Raw genomic sequence first — 21,751 nt, forward strand, 5'->3', positions numbered from 1 at the left:
TCTGCCAAAGGGTCTCATTTAAAAAGAGAGAGAGAAGCTGGACAAATGCCCCCTCACTCTTTCCTGCATGTGAAAGTTGTGATGGCTAATGTGAGGCCTAGAGCTTCAGGAATCATTTTGTGATTATGAGAAAGAGGACTACAGAGAAGCTGACCGCTGCTGAATTAACCAACCCAGGAACCATGTCCCTCCAGATAGCCTGTTACTATGTGCTTACGAAAGGAGCCCTGGTGGCATAGTGGGTTATGCAGTGGGCTGCTAACGGCAAGGTCAGCAGTTCGGGCGTAGTGGTTACGAATCGGGCTGCGAACCTTAAGGTCAGCGGTTCGAAACTACCAGCCGCTCCGCGGGAGAAAGATGAGGCTTTCTACTCCCGTAAAGATTTACACCCTCGGAAACCCTGTACAGGGTCGCTATGGGTCGGATCTGACTCGATGGCACTTAACAACAACAACAGTATGTATATTGGGTGTTTAAAAAACAGCCAAAAGACAGCAAAAGCTAGTGCGCTCTTTGTCTACAGACTGCAGGCCCAGCTTGTGCTGACTATAGTAAAATATTCATGTATGATTGTTCCAAGTGTTTTCAACTGGGACCTGTTCAAAGTTACTCAAAAAAGCTTGCTGATTGCCTTTCACCTCTTCACTGGTATCTCTATTATTGGACTTCATTACTTCTCTTTTCCCTTCTCTCCAACCCTCCAGCAATGGGACTTGAGAAGAGAGAACTAGAGCCGCCCCTTCACACACACACATATGACCCAAACACTCTGAAATGACAGCAGATTTTCACATTTGGATTTTGGGGCAGAGATAGTCCTTTCACAGCAGCTGCTCTTCTCATCTGCCTGGCTGTATCTCCAAAATAGGATTCCTTTCTCATACTGTCCTGTTCCTCTCCATCCATCCAAGTGGTCCCCAAGGAAAGAGCCCTTATTGCTTCCTTCCCATGCCTCTCCCGCCAAGACCTCTGCTCAGGATCCACACGAGGAGGTGTGTACCTCCCTCTTGAGGCATCTGTCACTCTCAGCAGAAACCACACTTGGCTTTCATCGATCATCCCAGGCTACTTCCACTGCTGAAACCGCTCAGCATTGGCAAGGGACGACTGCTCTGCTACTCAGACAAAGAACACTGCAGGTGTGAATGGTTTATACAGACTTTATTTTTCACCTGTTGAGGTGAGCACATGAAGGTGTGGGCAGGCCAGATTCTGCAAGAGGCCACATCACTGGTGCCCTGCCCTGGTTTACAGACACAGACCATGAGACGTTGTGATGAGGGAAAGGAATCCTGTCCTACCACAGACTGCTATGGGATTCTCACAATGATACATTTGTCTTTGATTCTACTTACACCATGGAGTGTAGAGAGGGTACATTTCATACACTAAAAATATATACTTTGGAATCTCTAAAACAAAAATATCTCTAGCTCTACATGAGACGCACTAGAAAGAACATAGAAAACAAGGGTAATGTACCAGCACCTCAAGTTGTCCCCTTCCGTGGGAAGGTTGCTCTGTTCTCCATCTGACATTGTTAGCTTAGAAGGGCAGCCATATCTAATCAGTCAGACAGACAGACAGACAGACACAGATAAACAGGAGGGAGGCTTATCATCCTGGATGGGTGAGTATGGGATTAAGAAGTGGAGAGGAGGATTTTGGCCTCTTTTCCAAAAGGAGTAATTGCACATTCAGTTTGGTACATCTGTTTCCAACAGTATTGCACATGTGAAAAACCTGCACGTTGGAGTCAACTGCAAACCTGCTGAGAGAAGCCTAAGCTCTGCTGGTTTGTGCTGGGCTCAGAAAGTGCCATGGGAAGGCTTTCTCTCTCTCTCTCTGAGAATATTAATGCCACCAGCTAGTAAAAAAGGGTTTGCAGCATTCCCTAATGGTGAAAGTGGAATAAGATTAAGGAAATACTATTCCTTTTCTTTTCAGAAGGATCAGAAAACAGCCCATTCCCTTTGAGGCTTGAACCACCTAAAAGGATTTCGCCTACAGACTAATCATTACACTTCCCAAATTTTCCTATCGAAAAGCTTCACAAAATACACCCTCCTTTTCACACATCAAGCAGTAATGTAGTTGCTTCATACCTCCTTTGGCTATGAAAAGTTCCCTCCTTTCTGGTGAAGAGATGGTAACTGTTCATTATCTGTAATTAATGTAGGAGACCAAGGGCACCAGGAACCATAAAGAACAGATTTCGTAGAAAAACAATCATTTCCATTTGGTTATTTTGGCTCCTTGGTTCCTCTCCCTAAGTAAGGAAAATAACCAGAAATTTCTCCTTTCTGAGAAGCCCCAGAGCCATCCAAGTTTTTCATTGCTCTGGTCACCTTTAACCAAATAAGAGTTTTTAGGGCCTCTTACCAATAATAACTTCTCCCCTGCAAGGAGAATTTGAAATATTGAGGAAAGGTAGAAAGGAAAGGAGTGAAACGTGCTTCAAAAGAAGAGACAGTAAAAAGGAAGGAACTTAGACAATGTCTTACTTGGACAGCCAGGACCTACGCATAGGGGAGCCCCGGTAAGTACAATCAAAAGAATGCCAAGAAGGCTGAGAACATTTGATGCCCCGAAGGTTCCTGAATGTCCTAATAAACTGTGGCATGGAAACCTGAGAAATCCAGACAAAATACAGTAACAGACTGGCAGAAATGACTGTTTAAAATTCTAGGAGGGGGTGTTAACTCCCTTGCACTGGAAGGAATTTAGAGAAGTGATTAAGTGGCAGAGAAAAAGAACTGGATAATGTTTCTGATGACTGTTTAAAGGAAATTCAGGGTCCCTGGAGCCTAGCCTTCGCTTATGTTACAGGAGAATGGAAGATTCAAAACACAGATGCTGAAAATGACAAAATATGCAGGGAGAATTTCTGAGTCTCTACTAAGAGGAACAGACTCCACGGCACATAACAACAACAACAACAACTAAGAGGCAAGACTGGATTGTTAGGGAAAAAAATAAAACAGAATAGGGAATTGGCTTTTCTCATCAGCCACAAAACGCACATTCCCCAAACCAGAGACCCCTTGAAAGTCATGGTCATCATAGCCTGAGGTATCAATCAAGCCTGGGATTAGTACAGACCAGACTTCTGTCAAACATTTATGGCTAATTTAAAATCCAGTCACACCCCTGACAAAGGAAAGAGCCACTACTCACACTGTCTTGTGGAGTATATGAATTACTATCCCTAGAGCCAAGTTTCTATGAATAAGGAAATAGGGATAGGAACTGTATGTGGTCCAGATCACATGTCCTGACAATCCTGTCACCAGAAGCTTCAAATACCAGCGATACAGCCACAAAGAGCCAGCCTGCATCTTATGCAATCTAACAGATTTGGCAATTTCACAGCATATTTTTGCTGGTCTTCCCCTTCTCTCTGTATCAGCCCTTCCTTCATGGACCAGGAAGGAACTCACTCACTTAGCAGCTTCACTGTTTTCTCCTGAGAACCAACATTTCACTGAGCATCACTTTCTAAAATCCCTGACACCCTTCCCTTCCTCCTCCACACCACTAGCCCATGAGGGCATTGCTCTACTGATACTAAAATTATTCTGAAATTGTCTTTTGTTGTAAAAGAAGCACACCAGTTATCTGATCCAAGCAGATCAGGACAGAGAAATCATCTACCTGCCTACCTGCCATGACTTCTACCCCCAAATCAGTTTTTGTGGGTTGTTTTTTTTTTTTTTAAGGACAAAATCTATCCTACCAAAGAAATCTGAGCTGGAAATCCCCTCAAAAAGAGAGTGACATATTTTTGAGTCACCCACAGCTAGGTGCATAATAACAGTGGTGATGCAATCTTAATGGATAAAGTCTCATTTATTAATAAACATACATGCATACACACACACACATACACACACTGCAGTTTCACCTCCACTCCCTGTTTCCGACCCCAAACACTACACTGTCCATGATGCTCTCCAGACAGAGACCTGAGCGAGGAAGCAGCCAAGCTGGGGTTGAGTGTTTGATGGGTGCTAAGAAAGAGAAGAGAGTTCAGAGTAGAAAATGGTTCCTACCACTGAGATCTAGCAAAACTGAAGCCGTTAACATTGGAGAAAAATGGCCTAAAAGCGTTGGCACAATCTTTACAGTAGCTAGCATTCTTAAGGTGCAGTCACCCGAGAAGCTCTGGCTAGGGAAGGGCTCAAAAGTGCATACGCAGTCCTGTAACTGCACTGCACAGAGTTAACAACTAACTCAATGTCCAATGAGAGGCATTTTTCTGAGAGATTGTTACCTGGGGTCACTGCAGTTGAAGTCTTCCCTGCTCTATTCCTTACAGTGCACTAAGACTAGGGGAACAGGTGAAGCCATCACCATCCTCCCTACAGAGTGGGTGGCAAGAAAATAGGGGAGGGACAAGATAGGGAAGAAAGGGGGATGTTCTCAGGGAACAAAAATGATGAAAAAGGAAGCACACTGAAGGAAGCAGCCACCAAGAGAGACGGGGGAAAATCGGTAAGAAAGTTTTACCCACTGATAGGTCACCTTTGAATTTTCAGAACTAGGTAGGTAAATGGGTAGAATATTATACTTTTATCCTCAAGTGACTAACTACAAAATCTTTGCATACAAAGACTAATGATTATATAGTTTAAAGAAAGAAGTGTGCCTGAGACTGTCCCTAAAACAGCCTTGTGTCTAGAAGTCAGACAAACCTGGAGCAATAACCAAAGTTCAAGGAGATATAATTTTAATACTTAGAGGCATCATGACGTTCGGGCAACCAGAACCAATAAAACCACACAGACTGACTGTTTACAGCAGGCATCTGTTCTGAGTGGCTGGTGTCTGTCCTGTACATCAATTGTTAAATATCCTGAAAATCATCACTGTATTAAAATAATTGGAGCTCTAAGAGATAGGGAAATCAGAAAGAAATGCAGGATTCCTTCAACATCACAGGCCTTTAGAGTAAGACTAGAATACATTAATGTATTTTAAGAATCTAAGAAATGCAGAGCTTAATTGATATAGCCAACTGTGGAGAGATTGTTTTCCTTCATGAGGAGAAGGGAAAATGAATCATGTATAACAAGAAGTCAGGATCACCCCATTCTAAGGCATTGATCTAGCACTAAAGCTATAGGTCCAGTATGTCCTATCAGCATCACAGACTAGGGTCCAGCCACAGACAAGGGCTTCAGGCAATTAATCTGATGAAGAACATCTCAGCACATTGCAAAGTTCATTAAAAAAAAAAAACTACTGGGAAAGGAAATTTCAAAATTATTTGAGGGATATGCATCTTTAGCTCTGGAGAGATCTAGAATTATGTATAGATATTAAGTTAATCAAATGTACAGTATTAATATCTTGGGCTAGAAATTATATGAGTATATTTGCTATTTTAGTTACCATTTTAAAGAAATTCTGGCATGTTAGATTAATCATGTAATTCTGATTTTGAAATGTATAACTGGATAATTAATTTATAATTGCAATGTAAAAATTATAAATTATGATTTTAAGTTGAAATCTTACTAAGTTTATACATGAGAGCAAGCAAGAGAACTAGATTTTACCACCTTTTATAAGTTCACGTGTCGATTGATAGACTTAACTCAGACAATCTCAGAATCTTAAAAAAGAAAATCACATAAATTTATCAGATTACTTTAAACTGTCTAAAGACATTAAATGCTAAAATTTGGTAGACAACCAAATAGAACAATGAGATTCAGAGGTTAAATTTAAAAGCTTTAAGAAATCAGTATTTGGGGAGTTTGTAACTTTTATTAATTCAATATAAATTTTTAAAACTAAATCTCCAGATAATTTTTTTCTATTGTAAATACAAATCTATACGTAAGGATAGCAAAATGTTCCCTAATGTAGGGGTTCAGGGAAACGTCCCCTTTTTCCAGATGCAAAGGCCATAAGAGAAGGCCCATAGAAGGAAGACAGGGAGGGAGGAGTTGATTAAAAACAAAACATTGGATAAGGAGGGGGTGGAGTACCAGTGGAGTCCCTGAGTGGTGCAAAAGGGTAATGCAGTCAGCTGCTTGCTAACTAAAACATTGGAAGTTCAAGTCCACTGAGAGGTACCTCAGAGGCCCAGTCCTAAAAATCAGCCATTAAAAACCCTATGAAGCACAGTTGTACTCCGACACACACAGGGTCTCCATGAGCAGAACCGACTCAACGGCAACTGGTTTGGGGCGCTGGTGAGCAGACATACAACAACACTCTTCATCTATTCCAGACAAGCACAACGGGGGAACGTCCCACTGTAAGCAAAGACTTTCCAGGATGGAAAACTACTGGGATGGGATACCTTGGGTGCCAATGTGCTTGCTAGTCACTCTGTGTGCACAAGGGAACGGAAGGTCTAATCTCACTGAAGCCCAAACCCTTGACATCCATTGTAATATGGAAGAGAAAAAATACAATATAAGTATAGTTTTAAACTAAGTATCAAAATTAATTTCACCACTTACAATTCATTTCCCAGTGTGGCTTTTTACATCTGAGAGCCAGAACATTTGTCAAGCAACAGAAATCCATGATGATGAAGAAACCACATGGCTGAAAGTGGTTTTGGTCCACTGAGCTGAAAATGGTTTACTACTAAGGCAGCTAAGGAGACATTACAGAAGCACTTGGATCTCTCCAGGAATGGAATCAGAAAGTATCCTCAAGGGACAGCAGCAAGACATCAAATGATCCCACAAAACAGGCCCCCCAAAATTCCTCATCTCGCAAAATTCCTACTCACAAGCAACTATTATCAAACCTGTACCAAATATCTAGAAAGCAAACACTATCACAAATCTTCAGGTTAGAGTCCTTTTTGGTGTCTAAACTAATTCCTTTTATAACAATTTAAGCTCGTTCTCGTACTCTATCCTCAATGAAAACAGAGAGAAGGTTCTCATTCCCATTTATCATGATTGATTTTCCCCTGAGCCTATTTCTATCTACACTAAACAGCCCCAATGATCCTCTCAGCTCTCTCATCTTCCAAGGTTCTTGCTGAGTTATGCAGGCGGCTGCTAGGGAACGATGAAGACGAACTTGGGTCATAGCCATCTTTCCAGCTGCAATGGTGAGAGCTGCCAATGCCCGGATTACGGACTCACCTAGTAACAGCCTGTCCTGATCACCTCTGGGTCTGACCAGCTTGTCACAGGGCAGGCAGTCAAACCAAGGCCCAGGGCTGCCTAGGAGTCTGCAGATGCTAACAGGTCTGGCGTGCCTTCTCTTTTCTTTCAGATCCCCTCACACTCCCTGATCCCATCTTTTAGGAAGGGACCCCACTAAAGGAATCCTCAGTGGCAGAATGGATCCATATGGCATGACAGCCCTGCAGAGAGTTTCGGAGAAAATGTCTGGAAAATGGGAAGCTGGGTGGCAGTTCTGCAGAGAAAGAGGAGGAAGAGGAGAAGTACCAACAGGAGGTGGTCTTCTGTTTCCATGTTCACACCTGGTGAGTGGCTGCTGGTATCAGGGTAGCTGAATGCCCTCCAATGCACACCTAGAATAACTGAATGCTTCAGCATGGCTTTGACATGACCAAGGACAGGGTCAGACCTGGCCTTGCTTCTTCTCTGAGAGACTCGCCATCTTCACTGTAGCCAGAACTTCCCTGAGGCACTCATGGCCCAAATCTTCCATCCCAGCAAAGACTCTTAGTTGAAGAGACTGAATAAAAGTGTTACAATTAGACAAAAAGGGAACACATGATTCATTCCTGCTTTTAACACAATCCTTTGAAGATGTCACCACAATTTGGATCTGGCTATATTTTAAGTTCATTTACAAGTAGACTAGTTCTCAACTAAAAATAACCCTGTGTGTTATACACTTCGACAGCTGCCTGGATTTTCCTCTGAAGGAAACAAGATTCTATAGTTCCCTCATAAACCAGCACAGATTTATTTTAACCCATTCGATGAAGAAATAACCCACCCTTACAACCCACTGGTGGCTCTGCCTTTTCAAAACACTTCAGTTTCTCCTCAGAGCAGCCTTATGAGTGAGGCAGTTCATTATTGGTATCCCTGCTTTACAGTTGAGTAAACTGAGTGTCACTAATAGTGGCCTGCCAGGTTATATATGGAGTCCTGGTGTGGGGTTGCAGGATCAGCACTGAACTGCTAACCACAAGGTCAGTGGTTCAAACTCACCAGCTGTTCCTTGGAAACCCTACACAGGGTCGCCATGAATTGGAACCAACTCGATGGCACTTAACAACAACAATAACAACAAAGGTTATAATGGAATTCATAGCTAGATCAGATCTTGATTCCTAGTCTATTGCTTTTTTTGTTTGTTTGTTAACTTGAAAAGTTGTCTGTAACAGGGTTTCAGATTTTGCCTTCAATTACCTAATAAGTTGACTTAAACTGAAACCGTGCCTGAATTAACTTATTCCAGTAATTTGGATTCGGCCCAACTCAATGTAAGCAAAGATACCAAAAGTCCTTCATTTTCTTTATGAATCTGATTAAAATTAAGTTTATACTATTGGAACATGACATACAGAATTTAGTTTCCAAACTAAGAAAGCAGTTACAATTTAATGTTTCAAAATCCTTGCTTGGCAATAATTCCTATTATGGAACAAGTTAAAGTCTACATCAATATTATACACACTACTCAAATATTTTAGCAAGATTCCAGTTTGTATGGCTGCAAGAATCAGAGAACTGTCCTACAGATTTCAAAATGGAAACTAGGAGGAGGATCATGTTGTTGTTAGCTGCTGTCAAATCTGACTCATGGCAACTCTCTATATATCAGAGTAGAACTGTGCTCTATACAGTTTTCAGGGTTGGGACCTTTTGGAAGCAGATCGCCAGGCTTGTCTTCCGAGGAACCTTTGGGTGGGTTTGAATCACCAACCTCCTTTTGGCCACTTGTTGCTAAGTGCTGCTGAGTTGGTTCCGACTCATAGCGATCCTTTATAGGATTTCCGCACTGTGGTTGATAGGTTTGAATCACTGACTTTGTGATTCAAGCTGACCTTGTGGTCCAGTGTTTTATCCTATAGCGCTACACCAGGACTGCAGAAGTCAAGTCCTTAACTGTATGCACCACCCAGAGAGGATTATGGGAACGAAATCGATAAAGCAAACTTAGATCCTAAAACAATTCCATCTTAATTTGAGCCTGTTTAAATGAGCAAGCATCTCAAAGCAACCTGTCTTAGTCAACTCATTAGGCTTAGAGCTATTCCCATGGCGTTAGGCACAGTCCTGAAAGCTATGTATTAGACAACTTTGCTTTCACTACAACAAAAAACTATTTTGCCTTCAACATAACTGCCATTAAAAGCTAGAAGTAAGTAACAATCAACTCATACAGTTCTTCTTACCTCTTTTCTTTTGTATTTCCGGAATTCATACTGAGCGCTTTCCAGACTGTGGTTTTAGACATTTCATCAGAAATATTAATGTCAGAGGGGTCACATCTGAAACCAATATTTCGAACCGTTAATCGTCGGACATACAAATAAAGTACATATTTCAGTCTGTAATGACCACCACCCGACCAGAAGGGAAAAAATCAGTTCTGCAGGAGCCCAGCTAACAGCTCTCAGGATAGCTAGCTCCCAGAATGGCAAGAGGAAAGGTGGCCCATGGGATGGTACAAGGCTGCACTTGGGATCTCACCCCACCACAATGCCAGAATGTTTATATAATATCAAAGCACTAAACTCCTTGGCATTTTTTGCAAGTTTTACCTGAAATTGTTCTTGCCAGGACTACTTAATAACTTCCTGCTCTCTAAGGGGAACTTGTCTCCCCCCATTTCTAACATTTTCTCAGCCTCCTGGAAGAAAAGAAGACAGTATTATCGGCCCGTTCTCCTTCTTCCATCATAATTCCTCCTTAATTTTCTCTCACATTTAATGTAAGAGTAGAATTATGGCCTTTCATAAATATGACTCATTACAAAAAGAATCAACCAGATATGTGTACTTGTAGAAAAGTATTGAAAAAAATAATAATAATAATCTTTATTGGATTAAGCCTTTAGATCCAACTAATCATATATTGGAAATACAGGGGACAGAGAACATGTTAAGGGACACATTCAACAAGAATCCAAATGGTGGGAAATTCTATTGGTCAAAGAAGTCCAAAAACAACAAGAAAAAGACCTATGAAATTTAATTACCTACTTGTAATGTAAAAATTTACAGCTTCAGAAACCCTATACAGGGTCACTATAAGTCAGAACCAACTCCACAGCACATAACCACCACAACCATACATATATGTTTACATATGTATATATATATATTAAAAAATCCATTCTCTTTTATTCCATTTCTCCACCAACTTCTTGAAGCCCACATGTATACAGTTGTGTCTCCTTCATGAGAATGTAAGCTCCATGAAGTCAGGACTCTATCTTGTATCGTACTGTGTTCCCGGAACAATGACGAGAGCAGAATAGTCATTCAATAAATATTTGAAAAAGAAAGGAGTGAAGGAAGTAAGAAAGGAAGAGAGATAGGGAGGCAGATAGGAAGGAAATGAAAAGCAATTGCAATCTCACCAGACAGAGAGCGAGCCACAATAAACATTTTGATCTATTTTCTTCCAATCTTTTTTCTAACATACATATGTGTAAAACTGAGATTTTTTACTGAATATTCTATTTTCTATCTTATGTTTTTCACATAAAATGTCATGAATACTTTCATGTATCATTAGATAATCTTTAAATTTTGATTTTTAAATCGTTACATGATATATACCATTGTAATAGTCGAGGGGCTTCAACAAGTTCATTATTATCATCAAAAAATTCCATTATCTTTCCATTCCATTTTTCATAAACTTTTTGAAGGCCCCCCCCTTGTATTTACTCTAATTTCCCTTTTCTGTTATTGTTATTTTATAAACACCATTTTATAACCACATTGCTGGTTATAGCTTTAAAGTAAATCTAAAAATTATAGAGTGGCTAGGCCAAAGGACATTTTTAAGATTCTACTGCTAAACTGTTCTCTGAAAAGATTTAGTCAACTTCTCCTCCCACTTGCAGGGGATGAGAAAGCCCATTTCAATCACAGTCTTGCCAACACAAGTTATTTTTACTTTTAAACAATCTTTGCCAATTTGAAAAGTGAAAAACTCAAGTCTTGTTTATATTTTCATATTTTTTATATTAGTGGGAATGAACTTTTATCATAAGCTAACTAGCTGTTTGTATTTCTTCTTTTGTAAATTATCTAGTATTAAACTATTGTTCATTTTTATTGCATTATTATTTATTAATTTATAAAGATTATGCTTAAAGAACATTAACTTGTCTGGTATTTTAACTTTTTATTTATAAAGATTTTGGAAGCCTGAAACCTTTCAATTTTGTGTAGAAAACTGATCAATTTTCTAAGATTTCTCCCATTGCCTCTTCTATGTTTATAATCATTAAAACTGATTTAATAATACAAAGTTTTTTAAAAATTCAATGTATTAGAAAAAAATTTTTAAAATATATTTCAAAGGACATTAATTGGAGCATTAACTATCTTTGGAAACATTTCCCTGCTCATTCATTTCTTGTTCTTGCTCATTTTGCTTCCAATCTTCCATTCTTTGCATGTATAGGCCATTTACTGTGGGTCCATGATGTGGAGGGCAAAATGCCAAGTGCTGAGGGAAATGAAAAAGGACAAAAAGGGCTATGTAAAAAAAAAAAAAAAAAAAAAGTTCTATGCAAGTTATCATTGCACTATACAAACCACAACACCATCTGCAATTAGATATATAACAAATACTCTCTGAAAATAGTGGGTTTAATACACTTGTCCAGTGCGACCTTTTTGAAGGACATGAGCCATCAGATCTGATGATCAGTGTAGATTCTGTGTTTATATTCTAGGTATGAATCTGGTGAGTAGATTGTAGACAAAGAAAAAAACCCTGATCAAATCTAATAATGAAAGGCAGACAGGGACAAGAATCCTCATTCCATTCTCAACTGAGAACCTCTTTGGGGTGATCTTCCTAATTCCTAAATATAACCCTTGGGATCCCAGACATGCTGACTTTTTGTGTAGCCCTTCCTATGTTCTGTAATTTGAGGCTGCCTCAAAGTGTACAGTTGGTGCAAGAAGGAGTATGACCTCTTCCTCCTTGGCCTTCTTTTTGGCATCATCCAACTTCTTCTTTTTGCTTTCAGGCATGAGATCATCTAACCAGCTCAGCTCGCGCTTAGAGAAGCAGAGATCCATGACTTTTCTTACAAAGACTAAGGCCAAAACCTGAAGAAAAAAGAAAGAAAGAGGGTTAAAGTGGTACATTTCCTCCCTGGATTTAGAACAAAGTCTTATTTTCGTAGTAGACTAGAACATTCCAAGCAAAATCAAATTCATAATAATCATATTGTTGTTGTTTAGTGCCACTGAATTGGTTCTGATTCATAGAGACCCTGTATAGGATTTCCGAGGAGCAGCTGGTGAGTTTGAACCAGTGACTTTGCAGTTAGCAGTTCACTGTTTCACCTACAGCTCCACACCAGGACTCCAATAATCATAATTGTTGTTGTTGTTGTTAAGTGCCATCAAGTTGGTTCTGACCCATAGTAACCTTGTATAGGGTTTTCAAGGAGTGGCTGGTGGGTTTGAACTGCTGACTTTGAGGTTCAAACTGACCTTGCAGTCCAGCGCATTATCCTGCACCCTATCAGTACTAGCATAGTGGTTAACAATTGGGCTGCAAACCTCAAGGTTGGCAGTTCGAAACAACCAGCTGTTCTGCGGGAGAAAGATGAGGCTTTCTGCTCCCGTAAAGATTTACAGCCTTGGAAACCCTGTACAGGGTCGCTATGAGTCCGAACCAACTCCATGGCACATAACAACAATCATCATAATGGTGGTGGTTATGTGCGTGGAGTCGGTTCTGATTCATAGTGACCCCGTACAGGGTTTCTGAGGCTGTAAATCTTTCCGGAAGCAGAAAGCCTCATCTTTCCCCCATGGAGTGACTGGTCGATTCCAACTCCTGAGCTTGCAGTTAGCAGCCCAGCTTATAACCTACTACAATACCAGGACTCCTTAATAATCATAATTGTTGCCATTTATTAAAAGCCCACTTAGGTAAGTTAATATCATCACAACAACCCTGCAATTTAAATGCTAATTTAATTCCCTCAGTGAGATGAGAAACCCCTCATCTGCAAGAAGACCCTAACATTTGCCTTCCCTGGCCTGGGTTCAGCACTGGGGTGAAAAGTCTTTATACTTGTACTGCTCTGGTGAGGACTGTCATGCTTAACCATACCTTGTCATGGGATGAGGGGATCTTAAAGAACCATCTTCATTTTCTCTGTTCCTCTGCTTTTTTTTTTTTTTTTTTTTTCTCCCAAAACCTTGCTTTGTGCCTGCATCATACATTACTAGAGATTTTTTTTATCTCTGTCCTCTAGCCTGGCCTTATGTTTATTTTATAGATGAGGAAACTGAGGCCCAGTAAGAGGAGGTAACTTAAAACCTGACAGCTAACTTCTTCAATAGATGGAGCCTGTCTTCAGGACAGATTCACATTCAGGCTGTTTCAACTCGGCTCCACTTCCTTCTTATAAGGGTCACTTAGTCAAAGGGGAGCTAGGAATAACCACAGAATGACCTGTTCACCAGCTACATCTGGTGGCTGGACAAGGAATAAGGAAAATTAAGTCTATTAAATTCAATCATATTTCTCCCTAATTTTAACGAAGATTTTCCTAATAAATCCAAAATTTGTAGGATCCCTTTGAAGCAAACCCAGGAACTTGTTATTTCTTTAACCAAATACTCAGTTCCTGAACATGTCAGAATACTCAACTGTAGAGCCCTGCATGTATTGTGACCAAAATTGAGAAACCCATCAGTAAGGTGTGGAAGTGAGGAATTAAGAAACAAGAAATCCCCCTCCAACTTCCTCATTCTTTAATATTCTCCTAGTAAGATAGAGTTTCAAAAGAGGATGTGGAATGAGGGATATCATTGCTGACATCAGATGGAAAAAGCAGAGAATACCAGAAAGATGTTTACTTGTGCTATATTGACTATGCAAAGGCTTTCAATTGTGTGGATCATGACAAGCAATGGACAACATTGCGATGAACGAGTATTCTGAACACTTCATTGTGCTCATGAGAAACCTGTCCATAGACCAAGAGGCAGTTGTTTGAACAGAAAACAAGGGAACACTGAATGGTTTAAAATTAGGAAAAGTGTGTGCCAGGGGGTTGTGTTGTTCTTTAATTATACTTATTCAGTCTGTATGCTAAGCAAATAATCAGAGAAGCTGGATTGATTATATGAAGAAAAATGTGGCATCAAGATTGGAGGAAGACTCATTAACAACCTGTGATATGCAAATGATACAAACCTTGCTTGCTGAAAGCCAAGAGGACTTAAAATACTTATTGATAAAGATCAAAGAGCACAGCCTTCAGTATGGGTTACACCTCAATGTAAAGAATACAAAAATCCTCACTACTGGACGAATAAACAACATCCATATAAATGGAGAAAAGATTGAAATTGTCAATGACTTCATTTTACTTGGATCAACCATCAACACTCATGGGAAGCAGAAGTCAGGAAGTCAAATGACATATTGCATTGGGCAAATCTACTACACAAGACCTCTTTAAAGTGTTGAAGAGCAAAAGATGTCAGCTTGAGTACCAAGGTATACCTGACACAGCCAGGATATTTTCAATAACCTCAGATGCATGCGAAAACTAGACAGTGAGTAAGGAAGACGGTAGAAGAATTGATGCATTTGAGTTATGGTGCTGGAGGAGAACATTAAAAGTACCATGGACTGACAAAAGAACAGACATCTGTGTTGGAAGAAGTACAGCCAGAGTGCTCCTTGGAAGTCAGGATTGGCCAGACTTCATCTTTCATACTGTGGACATATTGTCAGGAGGGACCAGTCACTGGACATATTGTCAGGAGGGACCAGTCACTTTACCAAACACATGTTTGGTAAAGTGGAGTGTTGGAGAAAAAGAGTAAGCCCCCCCCCCCCAACGAGATGGACTGGCAAAGCGGCAGCATCAGTGGGCTCAGATGTGACAAGGACAGTGTTTCATTCTGTTGTGTATAGGATCACGATCAACTCGATGGCATCTAACAACAACAACAAGAAGACAAAGTTCCAAAAGTACCTACACAAACAACCATTATCCTCATTGTCATGTCTCTCTAGCGGTCTGATGATGACCACTTTCAAATAGTCCATTGATCTCTCAGAGATAAGCATCCTTCAGACACTAGTAAGTTAGAGCAAAAGGCCAGCATCCTCATGACACAGGTAAATTAGAGAGGAAGACATCAAGAATGTCATCACCACCTGAGGTTTTAAGAAACAGCTTGTCTGTCACCTATTGGACCACACACAGTTCAGCTTCCCTGGTCCCCTTTTCAAAGCATTTGCTTCAGGTAGAAAAGAGACAAAGATGCCCCAGTCACTTTTTAATGTTTGTTCCCTCTATCCCAGCAGCTTAGAAAGTATATCTTCACCACTTTAGGCACTTCTGATTGCCATGAATCGTCAATTGATACTAAGCTGTTTTTAAGTACTATGCAACTTATTACAAACATGAAGAATTTTCTCCATGTCAGATTCACTAAGAAAAATAATCTGGTAGCTTTGAAAAATAAATATGGCAAATTGCTGCATGTCTACATCCCAACCTCCAGGTCCCAAAGAAAATGCTGCTGTTAATAAGCTGCAAAGACAAAATATAATAATCAAAACTCTCACCATCATTGGAAAGACAATGGCTGCTGGTGAGGCCTTGATGACCCAAAGCAGGACAAGGCAGGTCAGCTGGATGAGGGTGAAGAGGTGCACTTTGCGTAGTGGCACATGACGCAGGTAGATGAAGTCTGGCTGGTGTTTTGCAGGCATCCCAAAGAGCTTCAGGCGGTCAAAGAACTGAAAGGGGGAGCCAACATGTGTTATTAGAAGGTTTCCTGGGTCAGAAGCCTGATTAGGCCCTTCACTTCCAGTCTATCACCTGCTCTGAGAGACAGTGACTTGTTTCCACTGAACACAAACAGAATTTCTCAGAGATCAATAATTTGGCCATGGCTGGTAAGTGGCGGAGTCAGTATTTTAATCCATTTTTTCTAATTCTAGGTTCCAAGTTCTTTCCCTAACTTGTACTGTGACCCGTGAGAAGAGTCTTTCTTAAAGAGTACTGAAAACAAAACAAGCCAATTGTATCTGTCTTCTTCTTACCAAAATCAAATGATCTTACTTGTTCTCTGAGGATTTGGGAGCTTTTCATTGATTATTTAGAGTGAAAAAGAACAAAAGAAACCTTGCAACATTCTGGATCTAAAAACTATGACTATGCTTATATTATAAAAGGAAAACAGTGACAAACAAGAGATTAAGTAAATTACTCAGGGTCATATTAGAAGTCAGTGTGTAAGAAGGAATGATGCTGGACATTCATAAACACAAAAAAGGACCAGTCACCAACAAGAGAGAAGCTAACTTCTCATATCATCTGAGGTCCTCAAAGTTATTAGTGACAGGCTCCTGATTGTCTCTGCTCCAGGGACTCAGGAGGAGGAAGGGGTTGTTGTATGACAGGAAGTGACATTTGTTTACCGGGAATAACTCCCACTGCTCCCCTAGTCTCTTTATCAATAAACTCCGAAGTCAAATCCTCTCTCTCTCTCTCTAGCCTGGCACTACAACTGGTACTGTCTCATTTGTTGGGAAGGAAGCCAATTTAGTTCTTGACTGACCTTTCAGATTCCAGTTTACTAGCACCTCGAAAGCACCTGGTTTCCTAAATGTCAACAATTTTCTGTTAAGTAAATAATGACTGGAACAACACCAGCAAGCCAGGTCACCCCAGGAATCTCTGTACCCTTGTGCTAACATGACTATATTTTGGCCATATTCAAAGCAGTGTATGAAATAGCTAGACTGGGAAACAGTTTCCCAAGAATGGTTTGTGCTACCCTTGGATAACCACACCTCCCGGCCTGGACAAGTGAGCTACTCGTGAGAATACACTGTCCTTGTTGAACCATACAATACCTGAATTCCCTGGAGTGAAGAGACCCCCATATAGAGGAAGACTCCATAGAGTACTGGCATCGGAATAAACTAGAGACAGAAGGGCGGAAGAAACAGAAATTAAATTTTACATCATGCATCACATACTTTAGACAATATAAAACTTTCCATCTCTAACAAAGTCACAAAATAGCTATATAAATGCATTTGTTTCTATTGCCTTTGAGTCACTGAGAAGTAGATGCAGAGAGAGAAGCTGACAATGATAAAAACCATTTCATCCTGAAATAATCACACTGAAAAGTATAACCTGGACCTGGTTAAACCACAGCCCTAACACCTTGCCCACTGGCTCTTTTTCCTCCATTGGGCCTGAAAAGACATAGAGAGACATCTGTCTTTTTACAGAACTGACACCTTTTTTATCTTTTGTAATCACACAATCAGCTCTTTGTGGATTTGATGTATTTTCACATACACTAAAATGGTTTCCTTGTTTACTGACCAGGGACTTGAGAAGTGGGAGGTTACCTTGTCCCAGAGGGAATCATCTGAGGGGAAATGCTAATAATATTATATTGCACTTGGCTAGATAGATATATAAATGCAGCACTTGAATATAACTTTTCAAATCCTTTCATTAGTCTGTTCTTACATAAATTTTCAGAGCAGCATCAGGAAGCTATGAAATGAGGTCTATAGAAGCAACACAAAGAAAGTCTCAGAACTGAAGACTAAGCTTGACTTGCTTTTTTTCAGAGGCTAAAGAATATTTCCGGAGTCCTGGTGTGGTGCTGTGGGTTAATGCACCAGACTGCAAGGTTGGCAGCTCAAGCTCACCAGCTGCTGCTCAGAAACCCTATACAGGGTCGCTATGGGTCAGAATAGATTTGACGGCACTTAACAACAACAACAACAAAGAATATTTCCAAACATAATTCCTCCCAAAATTAGAAAATCCCTGTTAGATTTTATATTGCTCCAGCTCTAGAGTGATCAGCCCTCGCAATTTGGTGAAATCCTTATTTGTAGAACTTTTTGTAGTGTCCTAAAAGAGTCTGAGATGGTTGCCAAAAAGTCAGGCAATACCCCACCACCATGCTTTCATGGTTACAATTCTGGAGGAACAGCAACTTTTGGTTTCTTCCACTTGGCACCATGACCTGAGGCGAGGAGATCAGGGCTGCATGCAGAGAATGGAGAGGTGACAAGGTTAAGTAGGAAGTACGGGGACAGGAAGGTAGTTCAATTTTTTTTAAATATCCCTCTCACCAAAGAAGACGGTTTGCAAAGCAAGCTACAGTGGTTGAAGAGTCACCAAAAAGAGGAATCCTTGGGCCCTGGAAATACACCCCTTTTCCCCAGGTGCAGGTCTTAGTCTCACAAAATAGTTTTGCTCATGTTCAAGATAGCTTTCATCTTTAAAAACAAAATTCCCACATCTCTTGGCAGACACTGCTCCTTTTTCTGTTCTTTTTTTCTGCTCATATACTCCTTACGTCTTCATATCCTATCCACTCTTCATCCCCTTGTAATCTGGCTTCTTCACTGTCAGTTCATTGAATCTGCTCTTGTCAAGTCACACTGGATCTCTATGTTGCCAACTCCAATGGCCTCTGTTTCATCTCTATCTTTCTAGATCACTTATAGCCAATCTCTCTGTGAAACAGCTACTCTCACTTCACTTCCCTGACACCACACCCTCTGTTTCCCTTATCAATCCTTCTGAGTCGAGTCGATCCATTCTCTAAGTATTAGAACTCCTCAGACTGATCTTCTCTCTTATCCCTCTCCCCTCTTATATCTACCTTTCTCCTTCAGCAATCTCAACTACTCCCTTGACTTTCAATATCACCCATATGTTGTTGACTCCCAAGTTCAAAGCTTTCCTATATCTTCTTTACTCAGATGTGTCCAGATAGCCAACTAAAAATCCAATCAAGCCTCACCCCTCACAAAATCACATCCTCCTTCATGCAGTTCTCTTGTCATGACATATGTTTTACACTCGACCCAGATGGTCAAGACAGGAACTTAGGAAACAGCCTTCATCTTTTCATTTTCTTCACCCCACTCTATATCCACTTAACTTCTCCCTACTACTACTACCTTCATAATCCCTACTATCCATCTTCCTTATCGTCTTGCACCTTTAATAGCTTAACTGGTCTCCCTACTTCTATTCTTCCCAAACCCTGAAAACTTACTCTTGAGACAGGAGGCAAGAGTGATCTTTTTTAAAAATACTAATTGGTTCATGACGCTCTCCTATGAAAATCCCTCAAAGGTACCTTTACTATGGTGGACCAGGTCCTCCATGACCCACCCCTGCCCACTATCTAATCTCATCTCATTGTGCTCTTGCTGTAACTAAACAGCCTTGAACCAAGTCAATTCTGACTCACAGCAAACTTATAAAACAGAGCAGAACTGCTTCATAGGGTTTCCAAGGCTATAAATCTTTATGGAAGCAGATGGCTTATCTTTCTCCTGTAGAGCAGCTGGTGGCTTTGAACAACCAACCTTTCAATCAGCAGTCCAATGCTTAATTCGCTGCACCACCAGGGCCCCTTTCCCTTGTGCCATGTGGCCTTGATATTTCCTAGAACACATGTACTCCTTTCTACCTCAGGGCCTGACTAGACTGCTTTTCTTTCATTACTTCATGTCCTTCCCTTCCATCCACAGTGTGGCTATCTCCATTTCTTCTGAAATGCCATCCCCTTAGAGAGACCCCCTTTGTTGCTGCCACTGTGCCAATCCATCTTGTTGGAGATCTCCCTCTTTTTTACTGCCCCTCCACTTTACCAAGCATGATGTTCTTTCTCCAGGGACTGGTCCCTTCTGATAGTATGTCTGAAGTATGAGAGACAATGTCTGGCCATCTTGGCTTCTAAGGAGCATTCTGGTTATACTTCTCCAACAGAGATTTATTTCTTTTTCTGGTAACCCATAGTACCTTTAATATTCTTCTCTAACACCATAACTCAAATGCATCAATTCTTTAGTCTTCCTTATTCATAGTGACCCCTATTCTCTATACCCAGGGAAAGTCCCTGGGAGATGCAAATGGTTAAGCTCTAGCCTACTAACTGAAAGGTTGACAGTTCAAACCCACCCAAAGATACCTTACACATTCCTGGTCATCTGTTTCTGAAAGGTCACAGCCTGTGGAGCACAGTTCTACCTGAAAACACAGGTCACCATGAGTTAAGTCTCCACATGACGGCAATTACTTTGGTTGGGCTTTGGCTACTATTTGTAGCCTCATAGAGTCCTACAGATTTCCTTTCTATTACTTATCACATTCTGTCATTACCACTGGACTGCTAGCCACAAAGGTAAATGTTCAAACCCACGAGTTGTTCCTTGGAAAGCTATTATGGGGTTGCTATGAGTTGAAGACAACTCAATGGCACTTAATAACAACAGCAAAAATTATCATGAGCTCTTGTGTGGCACTGTAGGATAAATACTGGACTGCTAAGGTTATGAATCAGGCTGTTAACCTCAAGGTCGGCAGTTCGAAACTACCAGCTGTTCTGTGGGAGAAAAATGAGGCTTTCTGCTCCCGTGAAGATTTACAGCCTTAGAAACCCTGTACAGGGTCGCTATGAGTCAGAACCGACTCCACAGCACATTACAACAGCCATGCTAACTACAGGTTGTCGGTTCAAACTCACCAGCCACTCTCAGAAACCCTATACAGGGTTGCTATGAGAACCAACTCAACGTCACACACAACAACAAAAACAAAATAAGTATCCCGTTTGTTTTTGTTAACTACTATTATCTGTCTTGCTCCACTAGAATAAACTTTTTGAGGACAGGGATTTCTGGTTTGGGTGTGTGTCTGTTTGTTGTATTACTAGCAACTAGAAGGATGCCTGGCACAAATCAGGCACTTGTTATTTGCTGAGCAAGTGAATTAATGATTACCTTTAAGACGGTCGTCATGAAGACTGAGCAACCCATCAGCACAAAGATCATAAGACCTGTCACTCTCTGCTCTCGGATGCCCAAGAACTTGGGCTGTTCTCCTGGAGCAGAGCACTCAGATTCCAGCTTGAGGCTATTCACATGTGTGATGGACAGGACAGTTGCAGCCACAAACCAGGGGAGCCCCATGATGGAGCAGACACCTAGCATGATGGCCACCATCAGCAGGTCCAGGTGATAGCCACAGCCTTTCTGTGGGGGGAAACAGAGCTCTGTTACCAGCAGTGCACTGACCACAGCAGAACATACAACCGTGAGTTAAGTGTTTCAGGCCCAAAGCAGGCAGGGGTGTATGAATAAGAAGGAAGGGTTCCTTCCAGGATCTCAAAAGAGATCAGGAGGGAACAGAAGAAAAAGGGACCCCTTAGTCCGTCCTATACGTGCCAATATTCATCATTATTTATCCAAGTGCCCTCAGATCTCACCCTGGGTCTTACACACTCAAAGACCCATCCTTCCCTGGCAGAGTAGCCACAGGCAAAGTCACATTTTGATCATTCTAGATAATACACACTACAGAAATTGGGAATAAGTGGCCTTACTGGGTTCCTACAGTCTTTGTGACATTTGGATATTTCATATTCTGAGCAAGTAGAGAATAAAAATGAAAGGCATGAAGTCTCTCATTTATAAATGTACTGGAATTAGCCCTGCCTCTCTACGATCCTTGGACTCTGAAAAGCTAAGGAGTAGACACCAATGGGAGGATACCTACGTCT

The 21,751-nt window shown here is 40.9% G+C and overlaps 1 protein-coding gene across 1 annotated transcript in view; it reads right to left on the reverse strand.

Annotated features, from left to right (window-relative positions):
* Positions 1–12,061: 12,061 nt before the first annotated feature.
* Positions 12,062–21,751, reverse strand: part of SLC4A8 (solute carrier family 4, sodium bicarbonate cotransporter, member 8) — a 99,440-nt gene continuing 89,750 nt past the window's right edge. Inside the window, exons 19-22 of the mRNA XM_006870029.1 lie at positions 20,973–21,224; positions 17,055–17,123; positions 15,759–15,932; positions 12,062–12,259 (exon numbers count right to left, since the gene is read on the reverse strand). Coding sequence (XP_006870091.1) covers positions 12,062–12,259; positions 15,759–15,932; positions 17,055–17,123; positions 20,973–21,224 — 693 coding nt within the window. The remainder of the gene's footprint in view (positions 12,260–15,758; positions 15,933–17,054; positions 17,124–20,972; positions 21,225–21,751) is intronic.

Source organism: Chrysochloris asiatica, unplaced genomic scaffold (assembly GCF_000296735.1).
Source record: "Chrysochloris asiatica unplaced genomic scaffold, ChrAsi1.0 scaffold00138, whole genome shotgun sequence".
NCBI lineage: Eukaryota > Metazoa > Chordata > Mammalia > Afrosoricida > Chrysochloridae > Chrysochloris > Chrysochloris asiatica.